At 45.7% G+C, this 17,544-nt stretch overlaps 1 protein-coding gene across 1 annotated transcript in view; it reads right to left on the bottom strand.

Annotated features, from left to right (window-relative positions):
• BICRA (BRD4 interacting chromatin remodeling complex associated protein) overlaps positions 1 to 17,544 on the bottom strand; it is a 508,223-nt gene that overhangs the window by 33,931 nt on the left and 456,748 nt on the right. The window contains exon 14 of the mRNA XM_069206977.1: positions 5,049 to 5,113. Coding sequence (XP_069063078.1) covers positions 5,049 to 5,113 — 65 coding nt within the window. The remainder of the gene's footprint in view (positions 1 to 5,048; positions 5,114 to 17,544) is intronic.

Below are 17,544 nucleotides of genomic sequence, written 5' to 3'. Positions count from 1 at the left end.
ACTCAAACATCCCCGAGTTGTTGGAGGGGTGTCGCCTGGACCCCACAGGAACAAAGGGAGACAAGACAGCACAACCAGTGTCAGGGAGCTTCAAAATCACCTAAAGGCCTCCACCCAGACACCAAAGCTATGGCCTTGGAGAAGCAGCAGTCAGACAGCCTCTTTGGTGATCTGGAGAGAAAAAGGCCATATTAAAAGCCGTCCGGGACCCGCTGTTGCGAAGGATTCCCTGCCCCGATATTGGGACTGTGTTTGGCTTTGGTGTCATGGACATAGGGGGGAGCAGATGATTTTGCTACACACAATTGAATGCAGACTTCCCTGCCCGGGAACCAATCTCAGGGCGTACCTGGGTGTCGCAGGATAACCATCGGACTAACTTGTTTTTCGTTTGTCCCTGTTTAAGTTTGGGGTTTATGTTGGTTTCGCACTCCCTCCACTAAAGAGACATGACAGCGCACAACCCTCCCAATACACAACCAGCCTACTAGTTATATATAAAACTCACATCATATGCAGTCCACATTACTACACTTGGACATACACCAGAGTTTTAGCCCTATTATACCTTGCCCATGGTGACTGGACATGAAAGGGTTTAACAACCCGGTAAGACGAAAGGCGATTCTGTCCTATCTAGAACATACTGGAGGGAACGTTTGCCTACACATGGCTCCTGGCGACTGACTGAAATCGTGCCACTTCTCATACCCATATTTTTCCATCAACCCTACAAAGAAAGGCGGTGTTGCCATACTCTTCTCCCAGTCCTTCAAACTGACGACTGTGGGCAAAGTCGCAGAACTGCGATGGCAACTTCTAGCGTATCAAGTTCAAATAGGAGACCTGGCCTTAACTATTGCTTCCATATAAGCTCCTAATGATAATCAGGAGCAATTTTTAAAGTGGGCCATAAAAGACTTCATGGAATCCCCAGACTGGACAGTCTTGATGGGTGGGGCGGGGGAGAGAATCACGACCTCAAACTAGTAAACATTATTGCCCTTGATAGGTCAGCAAAGCATTTTGGCAATGTGGAGCACTCTAATGCGAGGTGGCAGGCTGGCTTCAGGAGGTAAAATTGAGCTATCTGTGGTGGTTGGCGCACCCATATACCAGAGACTACACCTTTCACTGCCATGCCCACAACACATGTTTGCACTGATAAATTTCGGCGCACCTGGAGTGTGAAAATACAGATCACAGCAGTGGAAATTAAAGCGAGGGCCATGCACCCTTGATCCTTATGCTTCGAGTGACCACTTCACAATGGGCCAGCAACCCCGGACGACTGCGGTAAAAGCTTGCTTCACTGCCCTGACAGTCCACAAACTCAAATTAACAATTACTGACTTCTTAGCAATTAAGGATATCGATATCACTTCCATGGCCACTTTATTGGAGACACTCACCCTGGTGGCCTGGGGGGAGCTCATCTCTAGAAGTAGAGGGACTGGTAAGAGAACTGGAAGCTTTTCATAAAAGGACAGAAGCCCTGGGGATCTGGCAGCAGCTGGAGACTGCAAGGGTGGAGCTATGTAGCCTAGATCTAGAATGTGTAGAATGCACTGCTCCACTTACTACACTCCTACGTAGGGGTGGACAAATGCTGCAGGCTCTGGTCCATTAGGTTGTGAGCAAACGCTAGGCAGAAAGGCTGGATGTCCTCTATCGGCCGAATGGTAGTGGCGTTGCAGAAGATATAGCAATACAGTCCACCTTTAGGGATTTCTATATTTCCCTCTACAAGGCACAGGACCTACAGCTGACAAAATCGGGGGCTTAGCTGCGGAATTCACAACCACCCCGGCTGGCCATCGAACAGGCTGACTCCCTTGATCAGCCATTTGCAAGGATGAAGTCGTTGTGGCCACTGTGTGTATGTTGCAGAAACTTCTTACATTCCCAGGGCCAGATGGCTTCTCTGACCTTTTTTTCTTCTTCTTCAAATGAAACATTCTGAAAGGGCACTAGCACCTATGGTCATCATACTTTTTCACTCCACACTTCATGCTCGAGGTCTCTATCACCGTAATTCCTAAAGCTACTAAACACAAACAGCAGTGCGGCTCGAATGGGCCCATTTCACTTATACATGTGGATGCAAAACTTTTCTCCAGCATTTTGGCAGAGCAGGTATGTCCCCTTATCCTGACTCTGGTAAATCCCCATAAATCCGGGTTCACCAAAACCGCCCCCCCCCCCCCCAATTGCCAGAGTCGGAATAATACAAAGGGAATCATCCATCTGGTGGACAAGGCCAAACACTGTCAGGAAATGATGCTTTTAGCCACAAATGCTGAAAAAGTGTTTGATGGGGTGCAGTGGCCATATTTAGACACAACACTGACATTTCAGCACCAGAGATAGATTTCATGCCTGGTTTTTACCAGTTATGTCGAGTCTCCAGCAGCTGTATGGGTAGATGGGCGTTCAACCCCTCTTCCAATCGGCAGAGTGTTAGGGATGACACGCAGATTACCGGAGGGCGGTTTTTGGGGGCTGGGGGATTTGGGGGCAGATGAAACCATCAACCTCTAGGCAGACAATGTTATAGCAGCACTTGAGACCCCTGGAGAGCCTTGATGGCCTTCTTGGATGAGCTGGGGGACTTTGAAAGGATCTCGTGTATCCACATCAACCTCCAAAAACACATGTTCTCAACCTCTCGGTTACACCTGCTGCACAGGAACAGCTGGTCGCCAATATCCGTTAGCGTGGGCGGATTCCTTAGAGTCATATCTCGGAGTTAAGACAGCTATCACCATATGTGATACAATGGCCACCAATTACTGAACCTTAATTCAACAGAGTATGGACCTAGCTCAGTGGAAGCACTGCTGCCTCTCATGGCTTAGGAGGGTGGCTGCTCTGAAAACGAAAATGATCATGCTACCAATTCTTGTTTTAGGACCTTCCTCCGACGTCTCCTGCGGGCATGCTTCAATCAATCTCCAGGTTGAAATCAACTGCTTTGTTTGGCAAGGACGGAGGCCACTTATAAACGGCTGGCAGATTCACCATCAGGCGTGATAGGGTGGTCTTGGAGTCCCTCTGGAAAACATTGGGGCTTTACGGATAGAGGGAAAACACCTCTGGAAAATACCCTGTTTGTCAAAGAAACAGAGGGCTACATTCCCCCAGTGGTACCAGAGCCACTCTCAGGGTTTGGGATCGGGTCGCAACTCGTAAGAGCCTGACCTCGCTCCACTCATGTTGATGCCTGTCCTGGGACAACTTCAGTTTATCCCGGGCCTTCAAAATACAGCTTTGCTGCCTGGCAGACAGCCATTTGCAGATCTATTGGTCAAATGTTTGATTCTGAAGGGCTCATTCCTTTCGAACAACTAAAAGGAGACTACGGCCTGCCAGACGCAGAATGTCTGTGTTATCTGCAGGTTTGACACCGAGTAACCCATTCAGATGTCTGTGAGGAGGGGGTGGTCTACTGTCCAAGAAGACGCATTATTACAGAATTATATGCCCTCTTCTTGCAACCCCATACAGAGAAGAAAACACAGGGATAGAAACGATGGGTGCTTGAGTTGGAGCGTAACTTGACACAAGGAAAGGGGGAATCTATTACAGGGCATGCCATACCACACTCAACACGGCAAGTATAGAAACAGCCACTAAAATTGCAACTTACTGGTACCCGATGCCTGCTAGTCTACACAGGGGAAATCTTGGTTGCAGTGCTGACTGCTGGAGGGGCTGTGGTGCTCCGGGGACCTTACTCCCAACTCCGATGGGTCTGTCCCAAACTCAGACTGACTGACATAGACACACATTATGAAACGCAGCTGCCCTGCTTTCCAACACAATTTATCCAGGGGCTCTCCAACCGTTTGACAACAGCAGCACATTAGTCTGGCATTGGGAGCGACTCTCCAAGCAATTCTCTCGCACTGGGGCATAGAGAAACTACCAACGTATACCACTTGACTACACAGAATTTGGTACATACTGGTTATGGAAAGTCTAACTCTCGTGATGACAACCTGGCAGAACATGGAGAGCTGGAGAAACTGTACATAAAGTTAATCTCTGCAGAATTTTACAAATTATTCTGCCCGTAGTACCTACGCTTGTTGTGACTGACAGCACCAAGTGATGAGGCATGGAAGGGGCAGTAAGGCAACTGTTCGCACGACACAGGAGGATCGAACAATGAATTAAAGCACTGTTTGGGAGTTAAATGTGGAGGGGGGGGGCAGGATTAGGTAGGGCAAGATTTTGGTTATGTTCATTTTATTTTTAAGACTTTTGTCGGGCCGCACCTTGTGAGATAGGGCCCTACTACGTGATATATGTATCATTTAACACTGGAATAATAATAATAAAACAAAAATGAACCATAAAGCAAACACACTACCCTAATTCAACCTCCTTCACCAAGTCAAATCATTAACTTCTACCTCAAGTCAACATCTCAGTCCAATCAATCTCTCATCTGCACCACATCAGGTAATAGCTCCTCCAATACAAATGACCAATTTCTTTCTCTCGGTAAACCCTTCCCCTCATTACCTTAAAATTAAGCAACAGAAGTATAATTATTTGACCTGCTCTCCCCACTCACTTCAACTCAACCCCTTTTAAGTCAGCAATCCATACTTCACACTTGTCTTCCGATAAGTGAAAACCTGAGCCACTAGCCGTTCTTCACCAAATCTATTCTTCTAGCCCCATGCTCTATTTTCAGTCATTAATCACCATCCAAGATCTCCCTGAAGCTCAACCTCCTCTACTGAATTTCAATTCTCCTCAACTCAACCTCTTGCTCAAGCCAGTCCCCAAACAAATGTAAAGTTTCATAGTTACAGACATATATCCTCAGTGTTAGGCAGACATTCTACTGTGAAGATCAAACCTCCTTCACTTGTATTACTGCATGCATGGACATTCATGTGAGTGCCTTTAGATCATTAACCTCCTCCATGCACAACCACCACCTTTTTTGTGTATTCACCACAAATTTTACCATTATAAGTTCACTTAGCCAGTGTTATGAGAGCTAAGACAATCCCCTTGGTCCCCTTCCTTACCAAGCTTCCTTGCTGGGCGGCATGAAGGCTGGAGATTTTTTCAAGCATCCAAGTTTGCTTTCATACTGATCATTGGAGAAGGAAAAATATTGTGTTATATTAAGCTTTATTTAACAAAAAGCAATATACACAAAGACAAAAAAGTAATATGTGTCAACTAAAATAATCAGCTCACTTGCTTTGGCATACATTTTACATAATCATTTCTTTCTTGATCAAAGAAAAATATATAAGCTTTATGACTTTTTGTCAAAAGATAACTGGAATGGTACCAAGGATTTGCAGCTTTTGGATTACCCATTAGAAAAAAAAGAGAAAACAAAATTCAAAATAAAACCTATGGACTTGTGTTTGTTCTAGTAAATGGTAGCAGAGAATGATAAGCAGTACTGGTTTAATCATACTCTGGACTTTCTCAAATAACCTAAGTGAAATAAATAAATAAATTCAAAACATTATTTCACTTCCAACAGGTAGTTTAACAATATCTCATAGGTGTGGACTTATGTCACTCCTAAAAGAAGCCTATAACCCCCCCCACCCCCCCCGACAGCCAATATAGTGCACTACTTGTAGACCCCATAACAATGCTAAGTACCCGGTTGCGTGACCACCTATTCTGAAACTCTAACACTTCATGCTTAAGTGCAAATATGTAGTGCATGTTTTTAACATATATCCAAGCCTCTTAGACCTCACCTAAGACTTCCTATAGTGGCCAATATACAACCAGTAATACCCTTTTGAACCAAGCATTCCAAAGGCATGCCCACAGACCTGATGCAAATTACCTGTCAGGGCTGTGAAGCACTACCTAAATGCTACAATTAAATACAAAAGTGCATTTCTCGATTTTAACTATTTGCACATGCCAACACAACTGGTCATTTCCTAAATATAAATACCATATGACTAGAAGCTCCACTATCTAACAATAAACAAGGGGCAATCCTGTTATTTCTGGGAACCTGAGTAATCAATAATCAACACCAACGGTTCCCTTGAAGGAAGCCACAAGCCTGAGCTCCCTTAAATAATAAACATGTAAAAATGATATTTACAATTGAATTTGATTCCTCATAGATTTAAGTTCAACAACTATACATGTCAAAATTCATGAAGTAGGTGCGTCAACAAGCAGTGGAGTAATCATGAATAGTGACATAGGTGAATGCTGGTGCACTCAGTGTTATTAAAACTAAAGGGAATCAATGTTATAGACTGGTTAGCAAAACCATATTGGGAAAATTCGACTCAAACTTGAGTGTACAAATCAAACAAACTACAATGAATACCAGTGTACATGTATAAGGGTCGATGTTTTGACCTCTCAAAAGCTATCTCCATAGGCTCTTTTTCAGGACTAGAAGACAGCACCATAAAGGTCAAGTTCACCAAAGTCAGATTTTGTATTGAGTAGCCCCCACAAAGTGTCAAGATGCGGGTATTTCCCCCCTGCTGTGGTAGGTACTAATCAAAAAATACATCAATGGGTCCTTCTCAAATGCACTGTCAGTGTACCTCAGGGCCATATGCTGAATCAAAGTTATGCGGTCCGAATTGAATGCTGACACACAGTCGTTGATTTTGTGTAGGATGAATGAAATTCAATTGTAAATATAATATTTGCATGTTTATTAACTATGCCAAGGAGAGCTCAGGCTGTGGCTTCCAAGACCAGACAAGCAAGATCTTGACCTTTCGTAACGCTCGTCTGGTGGCTACTCTATCTAACCGCAGATTCTTTACCTTGAGAACACTCCCCAGGCACTAGAATAGATCAGGACATTTTCAAACAGTACCCCTACATGGCAGTAGGTGGTGTCAATGTTCCATAACAATGTTATTCCACTCAGAAGTGATGTGTTGCAGCAAAAAGTCCTGCAGAACAGAGTGGACAAAATGCCCTTCCCATCAGACCTGGCTGTCCAGACAGTAGTGCTACGTGAAAGTATGAAGTGATGCACATGTAGAAGTTGGCAAATGTCTACATCCTGGCAACTGTCTACGAAAGGCAACCTACGCTCCAACGTAGTGGTAGCAGACTTGGCTAAGGTGGAATGAGCCCATCAGCCTTCTGGGGCCCACTTTTTAACAATTGTGTAGCAGATTTTGAGGCAGAGAAGACTTCAGTGAGAAACAGTCCTTTTCTGCACTGCTCTGCCCTTTTTCGCTCCAGCTAATCAAACAATGAGCTGATCGTCCACACTATGGTCCCAGGTACAATCAATCTAAAGGCTCTTTTGGGAGCCAACCGATGGAGCATCTCCTCCACCTTAGAGTGTGAGGTAGAGAGAAGAATGCTAAGAGGATGACACTTTCCTAACACTGAAAAGGAGTTACTACTTTCGAAAGACAGAAGGCCTGAGTTCTCAAAACCAGCTTGTCTCCGAAGAATGTTGTGTATGACGGGTTGACAGAGGGGGCATGTCGCTCATTAATTTTACGGCAATGAGGAAAACTGTCTTTGGAGTAATAAGACGTGGGCGGAACAGATCCTGCAAATCTTTTAAAAAATACAGCACATCAAGCAATTTAAAATAAGAGGGCTGGTTGGGCAAATTGCGGGGGGAAAAAAATAGGAAAAGTCGACAAATAACCTTAATCTGTGCTCAAAGCAAGTACTTTCTGGGCTACAGACAAGAGAAAGAGCAACACCTCAGATAGTTTGGCTTAATCTGGGCCAATCTGCCGAGGACCGCACCAAACCACAAACTTGTCTCAGCGGCTGGCGTATGCTGATTTTGTGGCAGGATGCCTGGCTGTCAGAAAGACGTCAACTACTTCGAGAGGGAGGTCAAATGAAGTCAACTGCCATCACTCAATCTCCTAACATGGAGGTGAAGACTGCCCTGTCCCAGGTGCAGGATCCTGCCCAGGTGCAGGATCCTGCCCAGCTGCTGCTACAGAAGATCCTCTTGAAGCAGCAGCCTGATCAGAAGACAGATGCTCAAGCCCAGGATTTCCAGGTACCATGCTCTCCTTGCCCTGTCCAGTGTCACTAGGATGACTTGGCCACCATCGCTCATCTTCTTCAGAACGTAGAACAGGAGCAATAGCAGCGGAAAGGCCTACGGGAGTACCGACCCACACTAGGCGGAATGAGGTTCTGGGAGACTGCTGTCTTGGAAACTCTAATGTACAGAAAAACTGACACTGGGCATTCTCTGTAGTGGTTAAAGCCAAGGTTCTTCCATTCGTGAACTGCTAGGCATTGGTAGCAGAGCTTCTCAGCCCTGACATTTAAATAATTCAGCCGGGTGGTGTGCCACTAAGAAAATCCCCAGCCACTTCCAGAGAAGTAGTGTCTCTTTGTTGCAGTATCACATGGGGGTACTGATGTCTGAATACTTGCACCAGCCTCCCTTTTGTGGATGTCAGGAAACCTTTCAATGCCAAACAGATAGTCAGCAGCTCCTGTAGACTGATGTGGAGACAAACCTCCACCAAAGACCAGATGCCTCTGACCTTCATCACTCCCTGATGGCCCCTCCAGCTCAGAATTGATGCAGCCTTCACCACTGTTAGTTCTGTGTGAGGCAAGGAGAAGGGTTTGCCACTGACCTAATCGTGGTCCAGCAGCCACCACTGCAGGTCTTTTGCAGTTGACTTTGAAATCTGGACATAATCCAACAGATCCCCGCCAATGCTGTGCCCACTGGACTTCAGATCCCACTGCAGGGAATGCTATCTGACGTGCTTCACCAGCAGCCTCAGTCTCCTCTCCACTGAGATCAGGGACAGAGGCTAAAACATGATCATAGCCTGAATATCTAGGACTCTATGCTCTACGGGGACTACAAGAAACAGCAGTGTGTGCATAATAGCTCTGATGAAGGGAAGCATCTGTCAAGAGTCATAGGAGTCATGTGTGACCCAGCACGTTGACAGTGACCCCCAATGATATTAGGAGGGTCGCCTCAGTTTGGAGGTGTGTGACGACTAACTGGGGCAAGCCCACCTTCAGCAGCCAGTCACCAAGGTATAGGAAGACTAGAACCACTGACCTCTGAAGACACCATGCAACCACCACCATCACTTTCACGAACACTTTAGGGGCACTTGTGCAGCCAAAGGAGGGCACTGCAAACTGAAAATGCCAGATCCTGTGTCCAACAGGATACCTGTGTGTCTGGAATGATAAACTAAAGCAGTTTTCTGGCTGCAGCAACTGGATGGGTAGGACCCGGGGCTGCACACTGCTCCTAGCTGTCCACAGACTCCCATCGAAAAGTCTGAAAAACCTGGTGGACCGAATATGTCTGCTACTGATAGTATTGGGAGTCCCTACCAGATCCACTGAGAGGGGCAAACTGTTAGTAAAAGAGACCCAATGAGTGTGCCATGGCCCTAGTGTCCCTTAAATAGCACAAGGGACAAGCCTGCATTCTCACTGAATGGATGAGAGCTGTCAAAACGCATATCCATCAGAGAGGACTTTATGTCCGTGGTGAAGCCTGCAGACCTCATCTAGGCACAGGCAGAGAGCCACACTAGTGCCTAATGCCTTGCCGAGGCAGTCTGCAGTATTAAATCCACAATGTCTTGTGAAATTAGCCACAGCGTTTTCTTGAGTGAGCGAAGGTCCGATGGCTTCAGGGACAGCAGGTAGGATCTTAGTCAAAGACTCCCAGGGATCTTGGGATAGAAGCACAGCAGGCAGGGCTATCAGAAGTGGGCATGCGCTTGTCAAAGTCTTCAATGCGCTTAGATTCACTGTCTGGCAGAGTAATCAGGAACACATTCAGGTTGAGCCTACTGCTGGATGCTTGAACCACTAAGCGTTCTGGTGTCGGATGCAGTTAGAAATATTAGATCTCCCGAGTACCAGGCAAAATACTGAGAGACGGGGGGAGTACTGAGCAAGGCTTTGCCCATGCAAACAGTAGGGGTATCTGTGATGGCCTCACTGAAAGGAAGCAAAGGCTATGTGTGAGCTCAGCTGAAGGACCTCAGTCAAGGTATTAGTTTTTACCTGGTAACTGGAGGTCCAACACCTCTGCCACCCTTCGCATTAGCGCACAGAAATTGGTGCTCGCTTCAGTGGGAGGGTCAGGACGATAGATCAATCCGGTGTATGACCAAGAGTCCATCCCACCATCATCCCGCAAATCCTCAAATCAGTTGTCTACAGTGTAAGAGTGCTCAAAAATACCCCAGTTTCTTGGGGCCTGAAGTATACCAAAGGTGATGAATCTGCAGTTAGAAGCATCAATCAGAAAGCACCCAGGTAGGTATTACAAGAAAGATCTGGGGCAGTTCAAAGCCAACGTCAGGGTATAAAGTGGTCACATTTCCATAACCCCACCACAACCAAGCACCAAAATTCCTCTTGACCCTTTTCAGGCCACATTTTGAGAGTTTGTTTGAAAATCTATATTTGCAAGCAAGTAGACATTTCTTCTATGACTGTAACAAAGTCTAACATATTCACTTGCTGTGCACTACCTTATCATTCAGTAACTGGGCTCAGAAACGTGCACAAAGATTTTTGCCTTGGGCATCAAACATGGCCTGAGCCAGTATGTCTCACTACGATATCAAGCATTTGTAAGCCACACTTCCTCAACTACACAGTCACCATCTTCAGTTTCTCCTTTTTAATCTCTGCATATTTAATTATGTTGCTAATGTATAACCAACATATACACATTTATATATTTATGGTGATAGTCAGTGCTTAGTTATGGTTAGGTCAGAGTTTCAACTGAAAAACTATTTTCTGTTCTGCCAACAACTGTGGCAATGTTTGGCATAAAGTTTTCAAATAGTATATCTGGCTTAGTTGTGGCATGTCCAGTTGTGTGCAAGTTTCACTAATGGAGTGGGGGGTTCAAAAACATTGCTTTCCATTTGAAATCCCAGAGGAAACGTTGCTCTCCACTACAGAGAGGAAACAAAATGCTGAAGGTAATTACTTCAAACTTTACAAAACACTTTACCTTTACAATGCTGTATCCAGTGAAACAGCACATCATATTTAAAGGAAACACATTCTTTGTTTCTCTCGAGAACACTATGAACATCTTGAACATACACATTTGCCTTGGAGGCATCAGTCTTGATCACCCCAGAGCTCAACTTTGGGGGCTGGGGCACTTGCTGGAACCGCAACTAGCAAGACTCCTGTATGTGTTGGCGATTGGGGTCAACATGAATAGGAGGAGAGTTAATATTATTTATTGCATAGATCACTTTGAAGGAGGCACATTTATACACACACAACACGATATGCAGATAAGGTGTGCATCTCTGTCCTCTCAGAGGACAACCACTCAGATACATTAGTGACATGGGTAATGCTCCCTCAGGAAGTAGTGTTCAAAATAACTGTATAACAAGCATTTGCAATGCAACAGGTCTCGTACTTGCTTGAGTTAGAGCAATTGGCATTGTAAATGCATAACTGAACTTTTCTTGCCACATAAATTGGTCAACCCTGCTGCATAATTTTGTCCTGTCACGTAATTCCAGTGGCCCTGCATATAACTAAAGCACTTCTATTTACCTTCTTTGTCTATCTGCAGCAAAAAATGAAACATTTGCATATTTATTAATATTATTATTTTGCGCCCCCCCCCCAAAAAAAAAAACTAGTGTGGGGACCCAGAGATGCCTTAGACAGAAAGAGCATGTTATGCTCACCGTTTTGATGGTGGTCCAATCGTCCTAGGACCACCACACAGTGGCTTATGGGCAAAAATGTTTTGTAAAAGTAATGCCCTGAAAAGCATTATAAGGCAAAGTGTCTGAGCGCGGCGAATATCGTAATATCTTGCCTGTAATCCTCAGGTCAGCCCCTAGAGGGCACCACAATAAAAATGGTATTTGTAAGAAACCCAGTCATGTAACCATGTAGTCAGCCCCTAGACAGCATAACCACATGAAAACAGAATGGCAGAACATAATGCAGTTTAACCATATATTTAGCCCCTAGAGGGTGCAGTGCATTACACATTTTCATGCCTAGCAGGCGTACTACAATAATTTACAAATAAGACCCTTGAAATACAAACTACTCCCAGCTGTAAAATAAAAGTTCCAGCCACGAGGGAGCTTAAAAGACATTGAATAGTGGGAGGGGTTATTATTCTGCCCTCCCCCCCCCTCAAAACTAGTGAGGGGACTCATAGATGACCTAGACAGAGTGTCATGCTGAACATTTTGATTGTGGTTCCATTGTCCGAGGGCCACCACACAGTGAGTTATGGGCAAAAATGGTTTGTTAAAGGAATGCGCTGAAAGCGTTATGGGGCAAGTTTCCGAGTGCAGTGAATACTGTAGTATCTTCACTGTAATGCTCAGAACAGCCCCTAGAGGACATCACAATAAAAATAGCATTTGGAAGAAACATGGTCATGTAACCATATAGTAAGTCCCCAGAGGGCATAACCACACAAGAGGAAAATGGCAGAAAGTAGTGCAGTCCAACCATATATTTAGCCCCTAGAGGGCATAGTGCCTTAAAACATTTCCAGGCCTATTGCAATAATATTATAAACAAGGCCTTTAAAAACAAAAGGTACTCCCAAGCCATAAAACCAAAGATTCAGCCAAGAGGGCTTAACAAGACACTAAATGGTGGGAGAGGTTACTATGTTGGGGTCCCGCAACCTCGTGCTGGAACCCAGAGATGACCTAGACAGAAAGAATGCCTAGTGCTGAATGATTACCTGGTGGTGGTCCCATTGTCGTAGGCCCATCATAGTTATGGGCCAAAATGTTTTCCTAAAAAAAAAAAAAATGCTCTGCAAAGCATTATGGGTTGAGTTTCCAGAGTGCAGTGAATATTGTGGAATTGGCTCTCCTGCTGTGCCGGGAGCGCCACATTGAGGATTTCTGTGTTTCATCTGTTTAAAATGCTCCAGTTTGTATATTTCTCAACTGCTAAACTCGTATGTAAGTGGTACTCATGAGTTTGCTCTTTATAAAATTACACAGAGCTACTATGGAGTTTTTAAAACTTAAATTTAGAATCAGTGCCCCAAGTTGCCACCATCTAAGTAACATTTAAAGAACATATAGGAAGTATATTTGTAGCGAAAGAATGAGGCATACGAAGAACATTAAAAGAGGAAGTGAGCCAGTTGGAGACAACAACCAGCTAGAACGTAGATGCACACACAAACAGTGAGTGGAAGCTTACAGAGATCAGCAACACATTACAGGAATTTAGGGAGACGGGAGAGCCAATTTCACACATTTGAGAAGGTCACAGACTGGGCAAATCCTTACCACACGTAGGAGGAGAACAGAGGACACACCTGCTGCTCTCGCACTTGTACACCTTACGAAAAATGTCTTTCAATAGACAATATATTCTACATCATTTGCAGACACTTACGCCAATTTATATACAACTACAGGTGTGCTGACACCACAAACATCCAAATAAATTACAACACTAGCATGGATGAGCCATGGGAATACTAATGCACCCATGTAATCAGATCAAACCATCCCAGCAGTTAATTTGTTCTTGTGCAATATAGAACAAAGGCCTGACAGTCTCACAACAGACTTTTAAAGATCACATACTGAATTTCTAGCTCCCCATTTATTAAATACATTTGAAAAGATGCTTCATACAGCAAGATCCTGACGACAATGCATGTTGAAACAGTGACTAATAGCCCTGCAAGGGCATGGGAGCTCTGCTCAACCGTCAGATGTACCCTATTGAATACTGACATTAAACTACTAGTTAACAGATTTTAATCCTGTATGTCATACCTAATCTTTCACAACCAGTCAAGCTTCATATAGGGCCTATCTACATTGCTAAATATCCACACCTTTAAATCAATGTTACACCATAAAGACCCAGGCTTTCAAGTGGTAATGCTCTTCTTAGATGAAGAAAAGCACTTGCAGAGCTGGCTTTGCTAGAATGAATCCACATACTTGAGGTGCTGGTAAAATGGGCCTGAAACAACACTTGATCAAGCTGATTTCACTTCTTAACAAACAAAAAAAAGGCAGCTAGAGTCCACGTCTTAAGCCCAAAAATCAACTTGCACAACCATTCACTGAGGTGCTAAGGAGGGGTGGGGGCACTATCACCCCTCCTATTTACAACTGTGATAAAGTCCTTAGCCTACATATTTAGGGAACTTAATCGCCAAAAGAATTTGTGTCAGGGATTAATCCTTTACAGTTTCACTAGATGTAAATGATGTTCTGTTATAGATGGGAAAAAACAAAACATTCTCAGGTTTTTCGGGACTGATTAACAGGATCAGCCGTTGCCCTTAACAATGGCTACCTCTTTCATTAAAAAAGTGACTCCGTTAGATAGCTCAGTAGTATCTCATATAGGAACAATGTTATGGGACAACTATGGTAGGGAAGTAGAGGCACAGACATAGAAGTATATAAACCTGCCACAAGGTCTGACAGGACACATCATATAATAAATGTGGCGGTGCTACAGTCCCCTAACCAACTGCCTAAAAGCTTCTTTGCAATGCTTAAGATCAATCTGCTCAGACTAAGGTGAGCTGGGAAAAAAATGCATGTAGACCAGGACACATTAACTAGACTAACGGTGAAGACAGGACTGGTGGTTCCAGGTACGCAGTCATTTAGAAGCCCAGGAGCATCACCACACTCCATCTACAGGCACTGCAAAAACAAATCCTTATTGATCGCGGACTGATAGAAAAAAGGCCATTAGCAATGGCAAAGTGCTTTAAACTCTGCCAAGTGCAGCCAGGGATACACAAAGATACAATCCACATGCCTACATCTCAATGTATACATGGAAAGCATAACTCCGGTTCAGAACCTGCAGCATGTGCATTCTCCGTTTCTCCCCACTCTAGATAACACCTGCTTAAGTGCCTACATGTGAAGAAGGCACACTAGCTATACTCTGAAATCTCGGTCTGACTAAACTGGAAAACTTGTTTCCAGAGGGAGATTTCTTAATCCCTCAGTGCACGGATGAGCTGGACTTACCCTTGGGCACGGTTGCCGCGTGCCGAGGACGAGTCCAGCTCGTCCTGCACCTGGCCCATGGGGGGAGCACTAGCGCTCCCCCCATGGGCCTCCCACCCATCAGGGATGGAAGGGGAATCGCTTTTTTGTGTCAATTTCACACAAGGGGAGCGACCCCTTAGGCAAGGGTCGTTCCCCTGGAGGCAATGTATTTTAGCCCATTTCAGCCCCGGGTGGGGGGGTACCACTTAGGCACCAGGGATTGGTGTGTGTGAATGTGTGTGTTTTGTTTGAGGGGGGGTTCGAGGGGGGATGGGGGTGGGGGCAGTCCCTTCGGCAAAGGTCGCTCCCCATGTGGGCACATTACTGTTGCCCATATCTGTCCCCTTTGGGGGCAGACCAGCCTATTTTTGGAAGCCCCATATGCCCCCAAGGGGGGCAGAAAGCCCAGAGACTAGGGAAGATTTTATTTTCAAAATAATAGGGTGAAGGTATGGCCATACCCCTACCCCAAATAAATGGGGCAAAAGTTGTTCTGCCAACCAGTGGCCAGATGGGGCTATTACCCCCGATCTACACCCTGCAGAAAGTCTACTAGATGCCAGGGAATAAAAAAAATAAAAATAAAAAAATAGTGTGGTGGCGGCTACCAACCAGTATGGGCATGGTTATGCCCCCATCCCAACTGAAGAGGGTAACAGTCTTTCAGCTCTTCCCCCACACCACACACTAAAACATCTTATCCCACGGCAAACAAGGACATTTGATTATTTTGGGTTTTGGTTTTACATTTGGGCCATGAGAGCTTCGCTAACTCTCAAAATCATCCCCACTTGGAAGGGTGAGGGCTGCACTTTTTGGATTTTGGGACGCTGCCATGTTGAAAAATCCACAAGACCTAAACACATCTGTAAGGAAATGCCTCCTTGGCATGGTTGCCCCCTGACTTTTTGCCTTTGCTGATGCTATGTTTACAATTGAAAGTGTGCTGAGGCCTGCTAACCAGGCCCCAGCACCAGTGTTCTTTCCCTAACCTGTACTTTTGTATCCACAATTGGCAGACCCTGGCATCCAGATAAGTCCCTTGTAACTGGTACTTCTAGTACCAAGGGCCCTGATGCCAAGGAAGGTCTCTAAGGGCTGCAGCCTGTCTTATGCCACCCTGGAGACCTCTCACTCAGCACAGACACACTGCTTGCCAGCTTGTGTGTGCTAGTGAGGACAAAACGAGTAAGTCGACATGGCACTCCCCTCAGGGTGCCATGCCAGCCTCTCACTGCCTATGCAGTATAGGTAAGACACCCCTCTAGCAGGCCTTACAGCCCTAAGGCAGGGTGCACTATACCATAGGTGAGGGTACCAGTGCATGAGCATGGTACCCCTACAGTGTCTAAACAAAACCTTAGACATTGTAAGTGCAGGGTAGCCATAAGAGTATATGGTCTGGGAGTTTGTCAAACACGAACTCCACAGCACCATAATGGCTACACTGAAAACTGGGAAGTTTGGTATCAAACTTCTCAGCACAATAAATGCACACTGATGCCAGTGTACATTTTATTGTAAAATACACCACAGAGGGCACCTTAGAGGTGCCCCCTGAAACTTAACCGACTATCTGTGTAGGCTGACTAGTTTTAGCAGCCTGCCACAAACCGAGACATGTTGCTGGCCCCATGGGGAGAGTGCCTTTGTCACTCTGAGGCCAGTAACAAAGCCTGCACTGGGTGGAGATGCTAACACCTCCCCCAGGCAGGAATTGTCACACCTGGCGGTGAGCCTCAAAGGCTCACCTCCTTTGTGCCAACCCAGCAGGACACTCCAGCTAGTGGAGTTGCCCGCCCCCTCCGGCCAGGCCCCACTTTTGGCGGCAAGGCCGGAGAAGATAATGAGAAAAACAAGGAGGAGTCACTGACCAGTCAGGACAGCCCCTAAGGCGTCCTGAGCTGAAGTGACTCTAACTTTTAGAAATCCTCCATCTTGCAGATGGAGGATTCCCCCAATAGGGTTAGGATTGTGACCCCCTCCCCTTGGGAGGAGGCACAAAGAGGGTGTACCCACCCTCAGGGCTAGTAGCCATTGGCTACTAACCCCCCAGACCTAAACACGCCCTTAAATTTAGTATTTAAGGGCTACCCTGAACCCTAGAAAATTAGATTCCTGCAACTACAAGAAGAAGGACTGCCCAGCTGAAAACCCCTGCAGCGGAAGACCAGAAGACGACAACTGCCTTGGCTCCAGAAACTCACCGGCCTGTCTCCTGCCTTCCAAAGATCCTGCTCCAGCGACGCCTTCCAAAGGGACCAGCGACCTCGACATCCTCTGAGGACTGCCCCCGCTTCGAAAAGACAAGAAACTCCCGAGGACAGCGGACCTGCTCCAAGAAAAGCTGCAACTTTGTTTCCAGCAGCTTTAAAGAACCCTGCAAGCTCCCCGCAAGAAGCGTGAGACTTGCAACACTGCACCCGGCGACCCCGACTCGGCTGGTGGCGATCCAACACCTCAGGAGGGACCCCAGGACTACTCTGATACTGTGAGTACCAAAACCTGTCCCCCC

The sequence above is a fragment of the Pleurodeles waltl genome, chromosome 9 (genome assembly GCF_031143425.1).
Source record: "Pleurodeles waltl isolate 20211129_DDA chromosome 9, aPleWal1.hap1.20221129, whole genome shotgun sequence".
NCBI lineage: Eukaryota > Metazoa > Chordata > Amphibia > Caudata > Salamandridae > Pleurodeles > Pleurodeles waltl.
This window is presented reverse-complemented; position numbering and strand designations above follow the sequence as displayed.